This window comes from Limulus polyphemus, unplaced genomic scaffold (genome assembly GCF_000517525.1).
Source record: "Limulus polyphemus unplaced genomic scaffold, Limulus_polyphemus-2.1.2 Scaffold819, whole genome shotgun sequence".
NCBI classification, from domain to species: Eukaryota; Metazoa; Arthropoda; class Merostomata; order Xiphosura; family Limulidae; genus Limulus; species Limulus polyphemus.
Window position 1 is genome coordinate 335605 of NW_013666429.1, and position 18474 is coordinate 354078.

The 18474-nt window shown below is 34.2% G+C and overlaps 1 protein-coding gene across 1 annotated transcript in view; it reads right to left on the reverse strand.

The window, feature by feature from the left end:
* LOC106460704 (NADPH oxidase 4-like) overlaps positions 1-16899 on the reverse strand; it is a 76804-nt gene extending 59905 nt beyond the window's left edge. The window contains exon 1 of the mRNA XM_022387481.1: positions 16405-16899. Within this exon, the coding sequence (XP_022243189.1) occupies positions 16405-16467 (63 nt within the window). The 5' untranslated portion in view covers positions 16468-16899. The remainder of the gene's footprint in view (positions 1-16404) is intronic.
* Positions 16900-18474: the final 1575 nt, after the last annotated feature.

Here is an 18474-nt window from a genome sequence, read left to right on the forward strand (position 1 = left end):
TTACCAAAGAATAGTGGGATTACTTTCGGTTTCCCCCTTTTTTTTATGTGTGCAATATTATTGGACAAAAAGACAACAACTTAACCTATTTTTAGCTTCAGTGGAACACTGCTACTCCAAGTAGGTAGATCGAAATATTTACCTACATTTAATATTTTACTGAAAAAAAAAAAGAGCTGTGGAAGCCTTATGATTACTACTTTCGTTTAGTACTATTTTCGCAGTCAAATTCCAAGATTTATTTTTGATGATCCTACCCCCTAGTACAAAATGTCACCCAATTTGTCTGTACGATAGGTATCAAAAATACTTTTTATATCCTTCTAGCGTTAAGTTTATCTGAAATTGCAGTGCATCTCGAGTGGCCGGGATTTCGCTGTGAACCAAATATGTATAGGTTTTGTATATGCCATCCGTGGCGCCACCTGCGGCGTCATGCTACCATATTAGCATAATATGCAAAACGTGCTTATAAAGTACAATTAACCCTTCACACGTGCATGTGTTAGAGTTGGTTAGCACAAAAATTAGCAATTTAAGAACACTGACTTACAATTTATGCAACAGAAACCTGTTTATATTTACCGAGCAGAAAGAGTGAGCTTAGGGTTCTGTCTATTTTGAAGTGTTGTAATAACTTGAGTAACTTAAGTGTTCAGAAGGGAAATTTGAACTCATGCGGCAATAAGTGGAGTGTGTTCTTTCTGGTTACTCACACTAGACTACAAGTGCATCACCAGCACTTCTTATATGAATAAAATTGTTTGTACTGTCTTTAATCCATGAAAATGACAAACATGTTATAAGAACAGAAAAATTATGAACCAATGACATTCCATGAGATTTCATAGAACATGTTAAAAAATATTTAACTCCTAATTGAGTTTAACATAATGTAAAGTTTAACATCTAAACTGACGTAACACGTATAGCGATCAAGTAGAACTATGTTGATAAATATTAGAAAATATGAAGAGGGATAAAAATTACAACATGAGAGGAAAAATGAGGTTGCTGTTTTGATCAGACCACCTTTATTTTCTGTCACACTATACAGCACCATGAAACTAAGGGCTTCTTTGAAGGTCGTGGCTAGCAGGTGGAACAGTTGGTAAAATAAATTTATAATGGGCTTTTCAGAGGGCTGTAATTATAAATTATTTTATGAACTTCTTGGTTTTAGAGCATTAATTACTGACTGTGTATTCGTATTTTCTAACTTTCAAAGGTTTTCAATACCATTAAAAGATAGACAGAATTACAGTGTTTGTTTTAAAATTTCACGCTAAGCTACCATAGAACTATCTGCGCAAAGTATTCCCCACTTTTGCAGTGGTAGACTAGCGGAAAGGCGGGTAGTCAACACTACCACCCACTATAAATTATTTTGCTTGTCTTGTCTGACTGAATAGCGGGATCTCATTGTAACTCTTATACGATCCCAATGTGCTGATCACGTTTTTTCAGCATCAGGACGTTAGCCTTGAACCCTCGGATTTACAGTCTGAGCCTTCTAATCAGAAGGCCACGTAAATTACATCTAAATGCCTAAACACGATAATGTTTACAAAACATTATATGGTTGGATATAGATCTAAATTTTCATACTGTTTATTTCATCTATCTCAACCAATATCTCATGATTCGACGTAAGTTAAACAAATATAACTTTGGTAATTTCAAGTAAGCTTAGTATAATACATCTACCTGTATACACATTTTCACCTTAATTATCGTTATTAATAATGATAGTGTTATGTGAAAACGTCAGTTGTTTATATTTGTAATATTCAGGTGAATATTACGTTACCTTTCATGATTTTCCCAGAATTCCTTGTAATTGCCGTAACTGTTAGCAGTTGTTTTAATAAATCTTTCTCAAAAGTTTGAAGAAGAATTGTTCAGGAAACAAAATCTTTATTGTATAGATACCAGTGAAATATACCGAGATTTCGTTGACCTAAGAGTGTAAATAAATTTCATTTAAACAAAATTTTAATTTTAATTTACATAGAAGTGTACGTTCATAACTTTTAGTTCTTCTAGTCAACACTTTTACATTTAAGATAACATAAAGTAATGGGGTATCACTTAGTTACTATCACTATGTCCAAAAAGAGCACTGCAGTCTGACACCATGGGGCGAAGATAGCTTTCTACTAAAGGGGTCAACTGGTATCACGAAAAACTTATAATACAAGGGACATAAAAAAATGGAACAATCTTTCTTACATGTGGGCATTTAATTCTCAGAGTATAGCAGATAAGAGTTTCTGCATACTTAAGAATCACGTGCTTAACTTCTTGGATACGAGTTGACATATTCCGCCTACAATTTCAAACTGTCTTTCACGTCACACATGTCAACCTTGATGTCATTTCGTCACTTGTTCTCGAGTGTCTTAACTAAATATACAAGTTAGGATGTTGTATAATCTATGAAGAACATAATGTCAAGGGCAGAAAGCATCATAATATCCAAAATAAACAGACGTAGAGAGCAAAAAAAGATAAAAGTCTTTAAAAGCTAAATCCATCTAATCTCGCTTATAGAAAAATATATAGGAAGCCTGCTAACAGGTGTCAGACAAATTATTTTGTAATCATATCGATATGAAAAATATCATAATCGACAACCCTCGAAACCTCCGCTAATCTTGAACACAGCTGAAAAAGGAAATGTACTTCTTTTTTACTTTGCTTTAGAGAATTGGAACATTTTTATTGTAATAGTATCTTTTGTGGTGTAAATTTATTACTGAACTGTTAATTTTCAACAGACAAGAAATGTATTATTATTGTATATTTGCTAGTATGCTAGTTTTGTCCAACAGCTCGATTACGTTTTGGATGAAAACCGCTACGTGTGCTGACTCAGGATTGTATTTAAGGGGGCGGCTACTTGATGATGTCTGAGGCATGCTTTTCCGGAAAAGTTTTCAACCACACGAGCTGGTTGATTCCAAAAATTATTAATGTGTCAGGGAGTGGGTTAGTAGCGTCTTTTAGACCCTTCCCATGTGTTCTGGCGATACTTATTCAAGAGAAGTGAAGCGGCTAGCCGTCCCATCAACTCCCTTAATCAGCTCCTGCTGTATGGATTTTGTTTATTTCGAATCAAGACATAACTGTGAATTTCTAACAACTAAGATCATTTGTTTTATAGAATTTAAGTGTATATGTGCATCCTCTTGATGTCTCCTCTACTTAACTTATACATACATAAAGATATAAAAACGCTTTTAGTAACTCAAATATATTTCAATTATATATATGGTTATAAATGGTGCCTCCCTTTTTGTGAATGATATTAAATTCGCCTTCTTAGAACAACTATTGAAAAATGGTAATATTTAGCATAATATCAGCAAGTTGTAAACAAAGTTACAACGCAATGTAATGCTTTCAGAGGCCAAACAAACATTCTGATTACGATGTACCTTGTTTTCGATCGGTCTGATTCACAGGCGAAGTTCTTGTTGCGTTGTTTCTTTTATTGCATGTTTCTAAATCGAACAAAGTTAATTGAAATGTAAAATGAGTTGTTTAATAAAATTTAAAACGTTGCTCCGGGTCTAACTTATGTTGTCAATATATAGTGCACATTTAGTAGACAATTAGCCAATTCATAAAAGAAAGATCATTTTAATACTTGGACATTTCAAATTACAGAATATTAGACAATAACTTATCAATAACGATACAAAGCGATTACATTTCGACACTAATTATGAAATATTGACCGATAGAAAGTCGATTATAATCTAAAAAAATAACCATCAGATCAAGTAAGACAACCTCTTTCTTTGATTGATGAACAATAAGCCGATAGGCAACTTCCTTGGACTTATAAATCAGAACACCACACCCCTAGTTACATCCGCCACCAAAGGTGGACGAGGTTACGTTTTCACCCTTGTGTGTGTGTGTGTGTGTGTGTGTTTGTTTGTGTATATGTCAGCAAGATTTCTCGAAAACGGTTGAAAGGATTTGGACGAAAGTTGGTATACATTTGGATTATGACCCAACTTAGAAGAGATTAGTTTTTGAAGGGTGAAGGTCACGTAACAAAACTATCTGTTAACATGGAGACCGATTTTTCACAATATTTTTGCTCTATAACTTAGTCAAAAATGATCGGATTTTGATGAAACTTGGTGGAAATATGTAGAATATTATTCCTCATTGTCTTGCCAAAAATTATCCGTGTCCGTTGAAAACGATGGACATAGTAACACATTTTCATATTTTTTGAGAGCTGAATATGATCAACGCTGCGTGGCCCAGGTATGCACTCTACTGAATGCTCCAACTAAATCTTTCTAACTGTATTTGCATATGAATTCCACGGTACTACTGCGTAAGATTTATAAAGGTTAGGGACTGCCACATTTGGAGTAAAGATACCACGAGGAAAATATTTCGCGAACATTCAAAGACATATGTTTTATATATAGCATCAATAATATGGGCGTTAATGACTTTCAGTTCATCTATTCACATTCAAATCCACTGAAGATAATGGGAAGGACCACTGGAAGTGCTAGCGAGATATATCGGTCAGCCCCTCGAAACTAACCATTCCTCTGTCTATGAAGATTTAAAACGAAACTAGCATTAAATCCATCGCCCATGACTTTATGAGAGTTACGGTTTACAGGCCAGCGTACTTATTATTTATACCTTTATCGTTAGATTCTACAGACTGGTTGCTCATCACAATCAGTTCTCATAATTCCTTGATTAAGTCGCTCTCTCCACGACATATTTCAGAAACATGCTCACAGAAGCCATGAGCATTTTGGCGTTTTCAGAGTGGTTTTTCGAAGAATGCTATTGTCTGTTATAGATGTGTGTACATATATTACGATATATGCATAAAATTATCCTATGTTCGACGGCCAAACTAAGTGAACCTCTTTAACCTCCTCACTTTTTTTTTCATGTGGAATGACTTTTAGTTAAGCGTCGAAAATGGGGTGAAAAATAATGAACAGCCATCAGATGGAAGGGAGAATTCTGTTACCCATGGTGTGCTTCGGATGAACAGATCTGGGTTATAAGGACATTGGTTGATGTTTTAGATACGGTTATATCGCCCCTACCACAGCGTGAGCCTGTTTTGAGTTTGTTTAGACTACGTTAACTGATAGTAGTTAAGGGAGACATAAATGTATTGCTGTATTATTTGGTTCTGGGCGGTGTTGCTTTAATTGCATTAGTGAAATTTTAAGGTGAAAAATCACAATTTTTTCGGTATGATAATGTTCCATTCCCTTTTTTTATGGTGTGAGTAGCAACGATTTGAGACAAATAACTGTCAAAATCCTTCATGGCCAATCCAAAACTCCAGCCTGAATTCAATTTCATTGCTTTAGAACATCTTGAAATGTCGTCTGAGGGACAAGCCCCAAAACATCACCACACGTGGAGCTGCTGTGCAAGAGGAGTGGATGTGTATTACACTATTCCACTTAAATGGTGTCAAATGTTGAAAACAAAATAGTTTTGTACAAGATCACCTTTACAAACTGGAAGTCTTGGAATAGCTCTTTCGTACTGATGTGTATGGTATTTTGTGGTATGTCACCTTATGAATAAAATCTCAAGAGTTTGTTGCTACACATACGTGTACATACTTGAATGTTTTATACACAGCAACATCTTTATGAATAAAAATCCGTTTGACCCTCTCGAGCTGATATTTTTGAAACTTTTATTAAATTGTAATTTTATTTTGTAAAAAAAAATCATAACTGTTGTGAATTGGGCAGCTGAGTTATTTGGAGACACTGATCAGATGAGGAAACATTTTAAAGATAAATTTTAAATATTCAGTGTAAACATATTCATAATAGAAAGAAAATGGTAGCTACAAGTAAAAAAAAAAAAAAAAAACAGGTTGGCTCACAAAGAGTTTAAGAAATAAAATTAAATAAAAGCATCATAAATGTAAGATATATAAATTGACCGGTATGACAGGCGACTTAGAAGATTATAGAAGATAAAGAAAGTTGGTGAAACAGGAAATTAGGACATCAAAAAGGATGAATGAGAAAAGGTTGGCTGAAAATATAAAAATTAACAGTAAGGATTTATTTATGTGGAAACAAAATGTTTGCATACGGATAAGACCCTTGAGGGAAGATAAAGGAAGGCTAGTATCTGATGATTACGAGATGGCTGGGTTATTAAGTTTACTTTTTCTTTGGTTTTTACTCCACAATATTTCACATCTTGATCAGTTGATAAATGAAAACGAGATAAAACAAGATTGCTACATTAATTCTGAGCTGGTTAAGAAAACATTGGGAATTTAAAAAAATTATAAAGCTCCTGGGCCATATAATATCTCCCCAAGGGTTTTGAAGGAGGTTAAATATTGGATATGTGAGCCACTTACTACCAATTTTTGTCAGTCCTTGAATAGTGGGCAGGTACCAGAGGATTAGAAGTTAGCTAATGTAACTCCTCTTTTGAAGGGAGGTGATAAAAATTGTCACAGTAATTATAGACCCATTAGTCTTACACCAGTTGTAGGAAACATTTTGGAAAGTCTGATAAAAGGTGCTTTGTAAAGTCGTATAAGAAAGTTTATAATTTTATTAAATAATGAACATGGTTTCACTAATGGAAAATCTTGCTTTACAAATCTTTTAACATTCTTTGAAAAGGTTACTGCTTATGTAAATGAGGGTAAGGGTATAGATTTGGTGTATCTGAAGTTTCAGAAAGCATTTGACAAGGTGCCACATAAAAGGCTTGTAAAAAAATTATCTCTACAGGTGTGGGAGATAAGTTAGCAAATTGGATAGAAGAGTGGCTGGATGGAAGAAAGCAGAGAACTGTTACAAATGGAGTTCAGTCAAACTGGATTAATGTCACAAGTGGGTTACCTCAAAGCTCAGTCTTAGAACCTTTGCTCTTTTTTGATTTACATCAATGACATAGATGAAAGGATAGTCAATAAATTACTTAAATTTGTAGATGATATTAAGGTATTGGGTGTTGCTAGCTGTGAAGAGGATGCTGCTGATTTACAAAATGCTTGAGATCATTTAGTGAGTTGGGCAAATAAATGACAGATGGGTTTTAATTATAATAAATGCAAGATAATGCATGTGGGTTATCATAATTTGAATTATAAGTATAATTTGGATCAGAATAACCTTAATAGTGTTATGAAGGAAAAGGATCTCGATGTAATAGTCGATCAGTCTCTAAAGCCACCCAAGCAGTGTGCTGTTGCTAGTGGTAGGGCAAATAGGATTTTAGGTTGTATTTATAGAAATATTGAATACAAGTCTAAAGAGGTTATACTTTCATTGTACAGGTCACTGGTTAGACCACATTTAGAATAGTGTGTTCAGTCTTGGGCTCCTTACCTTAGGAAGGACATTGAATTGTTGAAAATGGTTCAGAGAAGGGTTACTAGAATGGTGCCTGGGATGGAGGGATTGTCAGACCACGAGAGGCAGCAATCTCTCAAACTGTTTTTTCTTGAAAAAAGAAGAATTGGGGGTGGGGGTCTGATTGATTGTAAAGGGAATTGATAGTATTGATGCATCATTCTTTTTTATATTTAACAATGAGAATACTAGGACTAGGGGACACAAATATAATTTTTTGCAAGGTAAGAGTCATCTTTAGCTAAGATAGTTTTATTTTTCTAACAGGGTGGTTGGCCTTTGGAATGGATTGCCTTCAGATGTTGTAGAGGCAGTAAATTTAAGTAAGTTTAAGAAAAAAGCTTGATTCCTAAATGAATGAAAAGGGCTGGGTTTAAAATTTTTCATTTTATTTTTTTAAATCATTTTAATTTAGTTTTGAAGATGGAACAGCCGAGATGGACCAATAGGTCCCATGTTGTCCTAAAATATTATTTTATGTTATTATGTATGCGATTACTTCCTCTTTTCTTCTCGTAGTCTACACCACAAAAACACACGAGCAATATATGCATAGCTTCCTCGAATTGATGTGTAAGGGTATACAGAAGTTACCATATGTACAGATAGCCACGAGCTCGTTATTACAGACGTATTGCACGAGTGATTTATACAGAAACTCTTTCTTGGAAGCAAGAAGTGATGAGATCGTTTCTTGATTAATATTTATATTGTTTTATACACTGTCGGCAAATTGTATAAAACTTACACACATATATATGTGTGTGTGTACAAGTTTTATATATATGTGTGTGTATTTGTGTACAAGTTTTATATATGTGTGTGTGTATGTAATTGTGACACCGCTCCTTAAAACTAAGGATGTTTGCATGTTATTTATATTCATCTAATTATGAACACCAAGAATGTCATAAAAACACTTAATTGTTGATATAGCAAGTATTATCAAGACTTTTATTCTTGTACCCAATTCTCTTGACAGCTTTTTTTACTGTTAGCGACCTCTGTGATGTACACGAGTACAAATATTAATGTTAAAATACCCCGTACCGCAGAGATAATTAACCTTAATAATCAGAAGCTTCAGAGCAGAGGTTCACAATCTTTAGGCGCGGATCCACTCTTCAGGAGGTCCACAGAAAGGTTATAGAATCATGGAAAGGTCAAAGGTCCTATTATAAACCCGTATTTTTAAACTTTAAAAACTCTGCCGTAGAAGCAGGTAGATATAAGTGGATGATGACCATGTTGGATAGGAAAAGGAAATTCTCAGTTGTACAGTTTTGGTGATAAAGGAGTTTAAAGCGTTTACAACTAAATTAGTCAGTATATTGCGTGGTTCGCCAAAATGATGAAAACAAATCAGGTAGAACGCGCAACAAAAGGGTTTCAGATTCGCTGCTTTATAGAATTTACTTTTGTAAGTGGACCTTCTTAAGAGCATTAGATTACTCCATATATAAACCACTTTTATGAAGCCTTCCTCCACACCCACCCCCGTTCAGCTCAATACACTAACAGATAAAAATAACGCCAAGTTAGAACTGCCACACGGAAAGTATGAACCTTGATATAAGCGACCACTTTGAAAACATTTATAACATATGAATGATATTCATGAATTTGCATCTGTTTTTGTTTTTTGTATATATCGAAAAACTGGTAAGTGAAGTTTAATCTTAAAACTGAGATACATTTTCAGAGTAATGCCTTTCTTTCCATTTGTCTACCTATATACACTTGTACACATATTGTACAGATAACTTTATGTAAAGTAGATCAACAAGTAACTGGAATTTTGAAACTGGAACTCAAAATATAGGTCGGATGGCCAGAAGGAAAGTCGTCGTCAAATGAGTAGGACGAGAGAGACGACACATTCCACTGTACTCTGTTCCACATTTATTTAGGTACTGATAAGCAAATAGAATGCTTATGAAATATTACATCTATTAGGATTAAATGGTGTGTTTCTAAGAATGGTAAAAAAAATCAAGAATAAATATAACTAAAGACTTTATGAGTATCTATAACTAACCAAAAAGTCACCAGTGAAGATTGAGAAACAAGCCTAATAAAACAACTGCTAAACCATTTGTTAGTTACATAACTAGACATTCACGGTTTCTTTGAAACTTTCGACGAATTTATAACACGTGTGCACAGCTAAATAAAACCACTATTTAGGGGTAAATGAACTTATAGTGTTAATTGCAGCGTTCACAGCTAAATAAACCTACTGTTTAATTGTAATGTGTTCAGAGCAATGTCATTTTTCAGATTTATTTTGGGGGCATAAGGGTGGCAAAGAATGAGCTTGGGGTCAGCAAAAATAATCACTTTCGCCTCAATGGAAGTCATGATATATAGAATTAAAAAATCTTAAAAAGTTATACTCAGTTGAAGGGGGGGGGGCTGCTAGAGGATAGAGCTCTCCTATGGGGGTTTGAACCATATGTAACACCGACGGACATGCCCATGGTTCAAGAATAAAGGAACTTACCAGTATTAATAATAACGTCCACAGCTAAATAAACCTATAGTTTGACCAGGACATGCATATCCACAATGTGTAGTTTTAAACGTATTACAACGATTAAATAGAACTTTTGGTTTTAAGCTTTGAAAAAAGAGGGTGGGTACGATATAATATTTGTTCTTGTATATAAAAAAATACACCTTGATACAATGTAGATAATTAAGTAACGCGTGTGTAAGAAAGATGTGATAAAATACAAACACAAATAATACATAGCTGTTCACTAATGTGTTACCTAGTCATTCCACTATTCCTCTCAGCTGTAATGAAGTTGAAGGCATCGATTTAACCAATCCTAAATTTTTTGTTCCCCTTGCTCTTAAAGTTAAGTGGGTCTTTTAGTTTTTGTAATTACGTTTTTCATCTCTTTTTAGTGGCCTAAATATGAGGGTTTTACGGTTTGCCCGTTGCCGCAGAAATGCGCTCCGTACTTTGGAGCCGTGAATGAGCTATAAGATGGAGGTCAAATCATTGTATTTGATTAGAGAAGAGTAACTCATGAGTTGGCGGTGGGTGCTGTTGATAAACTGCCTTATCTATAGTTAAGGCTGGGTTAAGGTATAGTGGGCCCTAGGCCCTGGTAATATTTGGGAATAATAATAATAATAATGACTAACTCTTGCCTCTAGTCCCCAGTGGGACAAGGGTAAGTCTTCGGATTTACAACACTAAAAATCAAGGGTTCGATTCCCTTCGGTGGACACAGCAGATAGCCCGATATGGCTTTGCTATAAGAAAACACACACTCTTACCTCTATTCTGCTCGTTTTACGAACTTTTTTTTTAAAACTTGGGTGGCCTATGCGTTAATCCGGTACTGCCTATAGTTTTATCTTTACAAAATTAGGTGCTGTTATGCGTAGACCACCCTTTGTGTAGCTTTGCGCGGAAATTATGAAACAAATGCTATAACATCGCCCTCTGTACACGCGCTGACAAGTTTTGATACAAAATATAACGCAGAGATTGAGACACGAATTTATATATTTTGTAATTCGATCACTTGCAGTTAAGCTTTATCATTATTATTGAATTATATTGTGGTTGGTAGTATAATTTTTGCAATGTACTAAAAGCAGAAAAAAAGCTTGACCAAGTATAAATAAGAGAGAATGTTACAGTAAATTCTAGAAAGAGATTATCAAATTGGAAGATTTTCTACATCTTTGTAATGGGGTTATGTAGGTGAGTGAAATTAGATGTAGTTGAAGTTTTGAGACAAATAACCTGCTTTAAGCGTAACATACAACATCATTAAATAGGTTTGTTAATTCCATCTCTAGAGGGTCAGAAGAGCTGGCGGGGGCACCGATTTAATGCCTCTCTTTCCTTTTTTTTTCATTTAGTACAAAAAACGTATTGAGAGTTGTGGCGCTGACTAGAAAATGTTACAGATAATTCTAGATAAACAACCAAATTGTTTTTTTTCTCTCTTCTACTTACAAACCCACTTTTTAGTACTATGTATACTAAATTACAGCTCGATTACAACTTAGAAATAATTGACATTTTAAGAAGAATAAATTAAACGTTATTCTAAGTAGACCGATAGGTTTATATATATATATATATTATATTTTTATATATATATATACGTTTGTAACATATTCATATAATTTATTAAAAGGCAAAGAATCAACATCTTTGTTGTAAACATATCGTATTTCTTGGTTAAGAGTAGCTGAAGGTAATGTAATAAAGATGCAATGTTTCATTAAAACAAAGTACCTTAAGATTGGCACAATTATTATTTTAATAGGTGGTACTGCTTGCCGATGTTTACTGTAATGGGACAATGACACAGCAGGTACATAAACCACGGGTAATACGAGCTCATATACTAGATATACTTTCATAGGGTCCCCGAAATTTTCTGTTTAAAGAGTAAATAAAACCAAAATTAAGAGTAACAAATATTTATATTTCTTGCTTTTGAAGTTCATATGTCATGCTGTGTTGTAACCTACAGAGTGCATAATTCTTCTCCTGTTTCATGGCATGCGCACGTTCTACTGACGTCACGACAGTACAAATTGCAACATTAAGTGTCTCCCTTATGTGGTGTCATTTTAGAGTCTACTGACTGACTGACAGACAACACACTACTGTATTGTGGTGCGAGTTCTTAAAACAGGTGACCCCTCCAGACGGCCTTCGGCCCCCTTTCGGAGAAATAATAACCATCCCTTCCCCTTTGTTTTTATGCAATATCAAAAGTTCTCTAATGGCATTTATCTAATCTCGGAGACAAACACAGTTTTTACATTGCAACATAAGTAAACCGAATTTTAATAAATTCGTGCAATTTTCAAAACATCCTGTTAAGGTATTTTCAAATTCATCCCATTCTTATGTGCACCAACTTTGAAAAATCCTGCACAAACCACTGTGAAAGTAAATTAGCTTCCTAACAATCATATGTATTACTATATGACAGTACCGGTGATGGTCATTATTATCTGCTGCTGTGTTCAGCTTTCTAATTTTCCATAGTGGATTATGCACGATAAATTTCAATAATAAACCATTCCAAATTAAAAATACATATCTGCAAATTACATTTGTCCTGTAGCAGCTTTGCTTCTAAAACTATGCCAGAGCAAACTTTTCCAGCTTGCCAAAAGGATGAGAGTCACTAGTGGACTACACTAGTGGACCCACTGCATCATCCGCCAATAAAACGAGGCGAAGAAGGGGTTTCCACGGCTGTGGGTAATCTTGAATATGTAATCTGTCATAAACATCACAAATACTCGCGCTGTATACGTTGATGGAGAAAATGCTATTACCTGACTTGGAGACATGTACATTGTAGAGAATAATATAACATCATAGTGATATTTAATGCTCCCATTTACATCTAGAAAAGGTCTGGATGTAAGTCTATTATGTCTGTCACTATATTTTTGAACATCATCACGTGAAATTCAGTATAGGCCATTTTTGGTTTTTCTTGGCATCAACTTTTCTTTTCGTAAAACCTTAATTTATTATGTATCATTATAATTATTTTTTAAAATTATACAAAAGCATAATATTAGTAATGTAAGTATCCCTAATATTTTTTTAGAAGATTATGTTAAATAGTCCATGTAGTATAGCGCTAAGGTTAGCGTTTCGCACCGTGAGTGGTATAAAGCGTTGGATATTTTTAGATTTCATGCAATATGAAATTAATAGTAACTTTGCTTCTGTATATAGTGTAGCCTGAGGGTTAATGTTTCTTACTGTGCAGTATAGTGTTATACAGTTTTACATCCTAAAATGTGTTATGAAATAAACAGTAAGGTTTTTTTCTGTATATAGCATAGCCTATGAATAATGTTTCTCACTGTATGTGGTATAAAGTGATAAATTTTTTTACATTTTATGTGTTATGAAGTAAACAGTAATGTTTGTTATTGTAAAGTGTTTAGCCTGAGAGTTAATATTTCTTACTGCATAAAGTGATGGGCATTTTAACGTTTTATGTGTGTTAAGAAAAAAAAAATAGCGTTTGTTACTGTATATGGCGTATGAGAGATAACGTTTCTTACTTTATTATATACAGTAGAGCAATATTCTTTTTTTTCATTCGGCATAGTTTTAGTGGTATAAGCTGGGCAACATTTTCTTATTTAGTATACTTTCAAATAAAATGTTTCTTACTTTAGGTGCTGTATCCTGAAAAATAGCGTTTCTTCTTTTACGTTGTATATACTGAAATATTACATTTCTTATTCTATGATTTGAATGGTAACGTTGAATACTTCGTTAGTTATAGACTGAAAAATTATGTTTGTACCTTATTAGATATTGACTGAAAGGTACTGTATTAGGTATAGATGGAAAAGTAATGTGTCATAGTTTATTTGAAGAAAAGAGTTACATTTTTACTATATCTTGTATAGACCAAAAGGCAGCGTTTCTTTAGATATGTCCAAGACTGAAGGGTTGTGTTTCTTACCGTAAATGGTATGGTATATTTTTATTAATTTATGTCGTATTGACTGAAGAGTTATCTTTGTTAATTGATAAGATATGTTGTGAGGGGTTTTATTTCTATTTTGTGTAACGTAGGATGGAAGGTAACGTTTTGTTTTATGTGATATAGACAGTATATACATTAGTGTGCAAATTTATTAGAACGTCTCAACAACCGTCATTTTATAAGCTGCACGAACAAAATAGTCCTCATTGACATGCTATGGCAATTAACTTATTATTATTGCAATTTAATCCTACAGGTAATTTTACAAAATTAATACACAAAAAAAATCTATTTTGGTTTATTTAGTGCTAATGTGTTGTGTGGCCACCTATGTCATCAATAACAGCTTGGCATCTTTGTGGCATTGTTTCCGTGTATTTTCTCAAAATTTCTGACGTATATGATGCAATTTTTCTTAAAGCTGTGTCCAGAGGCTTTCTTTGATACAGCTGGTATGTTTGAAATGTATAGAGTCCAGCAAGTCCTAGATTTTGGCTATAGGGTTAAGGTCTGCGGCCATTCCATTCGATAGAGATTTCCTGAGATTTTTATTTTATTTTTATAAAATAAATTCGACACTTCTTGGAAGGGTGTTGGAGTTATTATCTTCTTGAAATATGAAGTCCTGCTCAATCAGCTTCTTTACAGAGGGTATAGAGTGATAAAATATATATACTGTTCATTAATGCAGGTTCATGTTTCCATCAGTATGTGAAGATTTTCGCTCCATAAAATCATAAAGTCTCCTGAATATTTAGCTTCTTATATAATCTCTCATTGACTCTTCGACGTCATAGAACTGTTTGTTTCATTCAACACCACTTTATTGGATGCCAAACATATCTTTCTAGAAATCAACAGCACTCTATCTATGTCAGTAGAAGATTCAGTAAAACCGTACATGATAACAATGGCTTAAAAAGTGCGTGTGGCAAAATACAAGGATCCTAAACTCTACTGCTATTCAGTTTCTCGGCATATTTTTCGTTATGCACATCGCTGTGATAATTTAAAGCGTCAAATAAAACAATAGTAAGAGAAAAATTTATAATTTTTCACCTAAGATGAATGTAAGCATTTGACCTCCAATATGGCGGATTAAACTATAGACCATGTAGCTTTTTGACGTCAGTGCAAGACCTCTATACTTGTCAGTTGGAACCAAATTAAAATTTAGACAAGTCTGTTCAAAATCCCTTGTGTCAATCTTCCAGAGATCAAGATACACGTTCTATTGCAAAAGCTGGTCCCCTTGCACAGTAAGGGCTTTCTTGCTGCTACTCTTCCTCAAAGGCCAAATTTCTGTAGCATTCTCGAGACTACAGTTATTACTTTTGCGTGACTTGTTAACGTCATCATCAAGAATTTTCTAACATCTCTTTTGGTGAGCTTGTTTCTCTGTTCCCTACCTTTTATGATGTTATAGAACTGAGTCCAATGTGTACTTCACCGTATTTGGTGAACAGCCAAGGCATTTTATAATTTTTTTAACTACAACCACCATGATGTAAACATTTTACTCGTACTCTGTCAAAGTGTGTTAATTCTCTTTGTTTTGGCATTTTACTGGCAACACCCACATCCAAATCTCAGGATGCTAAAATCTCAGAGTTTGTCTGTGATGAATGGTACAAAATTTTTAAGCAATTATGGGCAACAAAGTTACACCACTTTGTATTTAGATTAAACATACTGAACGGAGTTTAGTATATGTAGTACACTTAATCATTTGTGGCTATATGTTGATTATATCTTAAAATTTTAAATGAATTAAATGTGTGGCATATTAAAGTTACGGATAAAGTGAAGAAAATCAATAATTTCCGTATTTCGTTTGCTTTTTTTTCCCAACATTTTAAGCGACAATGGTTTTATTTCATAGGCTCAACAAATAAAAACTACAGGACCAATAGTGTCCTAATAAATTTCACGTTACTGTAAGTACAAGAACTTCCAATTATTACCAGTTATTACAAAAATAACAGTTACTAATAGTTAGTGCATTTTTAAAGCCTTTGCACAAGATAGAAAACTGACAGTCAATGAAATTTAATAAATAAAAAAAGGGAGGAAAAAAAGTTAATTGGGCTAAAACTCGTGATTGTTTGTCGGACAATCAGTATGTTTCAAGTCGTCACGTGATCGAGTTTTAGTCGAAAACTAAGTCATATATTATGTTTAATACGTTTGAACTTGTTATAAGTGTTTTGAACTTGACTACAGAGTCTAAGCTAAACAGATGGTACCGACTTAATGGGTTCACTCTACCAGGAGTATTATCACACGTTCTGTGAACAGAATCTAATAATTTTTCGTTTATGTGGAACTCGCTTTTTCGAGAGGTTAGTGGACATTTTATCTCGTAACGTTCATGAGGTTTTACAACGCATGAGCGCGTGTGTGAACGGTGGTAAATTGCTTTTAAAAAACGTAACTGACACGAAATCCTATGATTTGCTTTATTCGTATTAGTTATCATGACTTACCAGAATGCTTTTTGTGCGAAAGAAATACGAACACCTGCGGGCTGTAGAGCTTGCTAATTCCATCTCCTTGTGACCTAGTCAGTTTCATCGAACAGCTGACGTTTTCAGTGGGTTCAAAAACTACTGTTTCCAGGCTTGTTATTGAGACGACCAGCGCAAAACCAGGACCTGCCAGTAGTCACGTTCAACCGGCGTTCGGTACGTCCATCTGACTATAACACAATCCCGTACGTGATAATTCTCAAGTTTCGCTCAAGCACTAGCTTCGCCCCATCTTAACCCAGTTTTAAAAACCTTTAATACAGTCTTACAACAAAAAATATCTAGATAAATTCTGTCTCGAGTATACAAACCTAATCCCTCACTATCTGTAATCTATATAAACATTAATTAAAACCGAGCGAGCAGACATTGGTGGTTCGGAGCCCCGCCTGGCTTTTAAACATCTCACTCACTTTCCCTCCCGCTAACGATCAGTCAGCCATATGGCACAAGTGTAGAGAGGTGCACACGTCATGCTCAGAAAGGAAACTAAATACTCTACTGGAAAGGGAGAGTGGGAGAGGGGGGGGGGTATGATACAAGTGAGTTCTTTTTGCAAACATACATTTTCTTTATTTGAAGATAATTGATAACTATCATAATGTTATCATATGTTAGAGCTTCACAAAGATGCTTTGAAATGTACCTCCCTCAGCTTATGTGATTCTAATCCAGTTTAAGTAATGAACATCAACTATTTATAAAATTATTATTGAGATTTAGCGACATTTGATTCCGGATATGACGCAAGTGTGACGTAATGTATTAGAAATCTTTAAAGATAACTAGGTAAAGATCAGGACATGTTAATTGCAGATATCTCTTTGTTTTTTATGCTTATTTTTCCGAAGTCACTGTAGTGACACATTTATTTCGACGTTAACACTACGACTTTTAAGCATCCAAACATGACGTGTTCATCTCATTTTGTGGCAAGCATGTGCCAATAATAGCACTTAAAGCATACTGCCTTAGTAGTCATACGCCGAAAAACAATGCCTATATCACAGATTACAGAATAATAAAAATTCCATTTCAAGCCACGTTCAACGGACTATATCCACTCAACAAAATATATTGATACATAACTGCAACATTTAGACTTTCCAAAAGATTCATTAAATACTCTTTGTTCTTCTTGTATGTTTGAAGCTATACCAGAGGAAGTTCTTCCAAGGTATTTGTAAATAATGCGACCTGTTATAGAGAGGATAATATTAATTATGACACTAAGAGAACTAGGCAATTCTTGTTAGTACGAAACAAAACAAGGAATTTACGTATTACAGACATCTTAAAATAAACTGAAGTTTGTTGTTGTGTCCTTTAATTTGAACTTCTTTGTTTTTCTTCAAATTAATATGACATTATATAGAGTAGTGTTTACTAATCCTACAGGCGCCGACTACAACACTTTTGTAAACAAGTAAGATAATTTCTTACTTGTGTATACTTATTTTAATGCAGGGGGTGCTGTACTTGCAGTAATGACGCAGAATAAACCATCTCTTCGTTATCCTGGTCCTGCCGCTAGAGGTCTACCCCAGAAACCTTAAAGTTCAAGGTTTCATTCTATAAAGTATCTCAGTCAAGTCAGACGATAAATTAAAATAGGATGTCTGGCTTCACTCCAGCATATACAGAAAGTATCTTATTTCTCACCCTGTTGCCTGAAAGTTTATATGAAAACAAAAACATATTCCATATATAATCTAGAGGAGATAGTCGACTAAGCAACCAAGCACAGCAGTTGTGTGTGTAAAAATATGAATGTTTTCACTATAATGACATCATTATATACACTGATCAAGTATAATACTTGTCTACGTCTGACACTTTGTTTAAATAAGATTTATGTATCCCGACTACAGAGAAATGTTTAGAGATACCAGATTATTCACTTGCTGGATTTTATGAAGAAATATCAATATTAAGGGTCTTTAGATTTGCTATTCAAGAAACAAATTTGACCAAAGCAGCTGTTTGATGTTTCTTTATTAAACAAACTCGAGCAAAGCAGCCACTTGA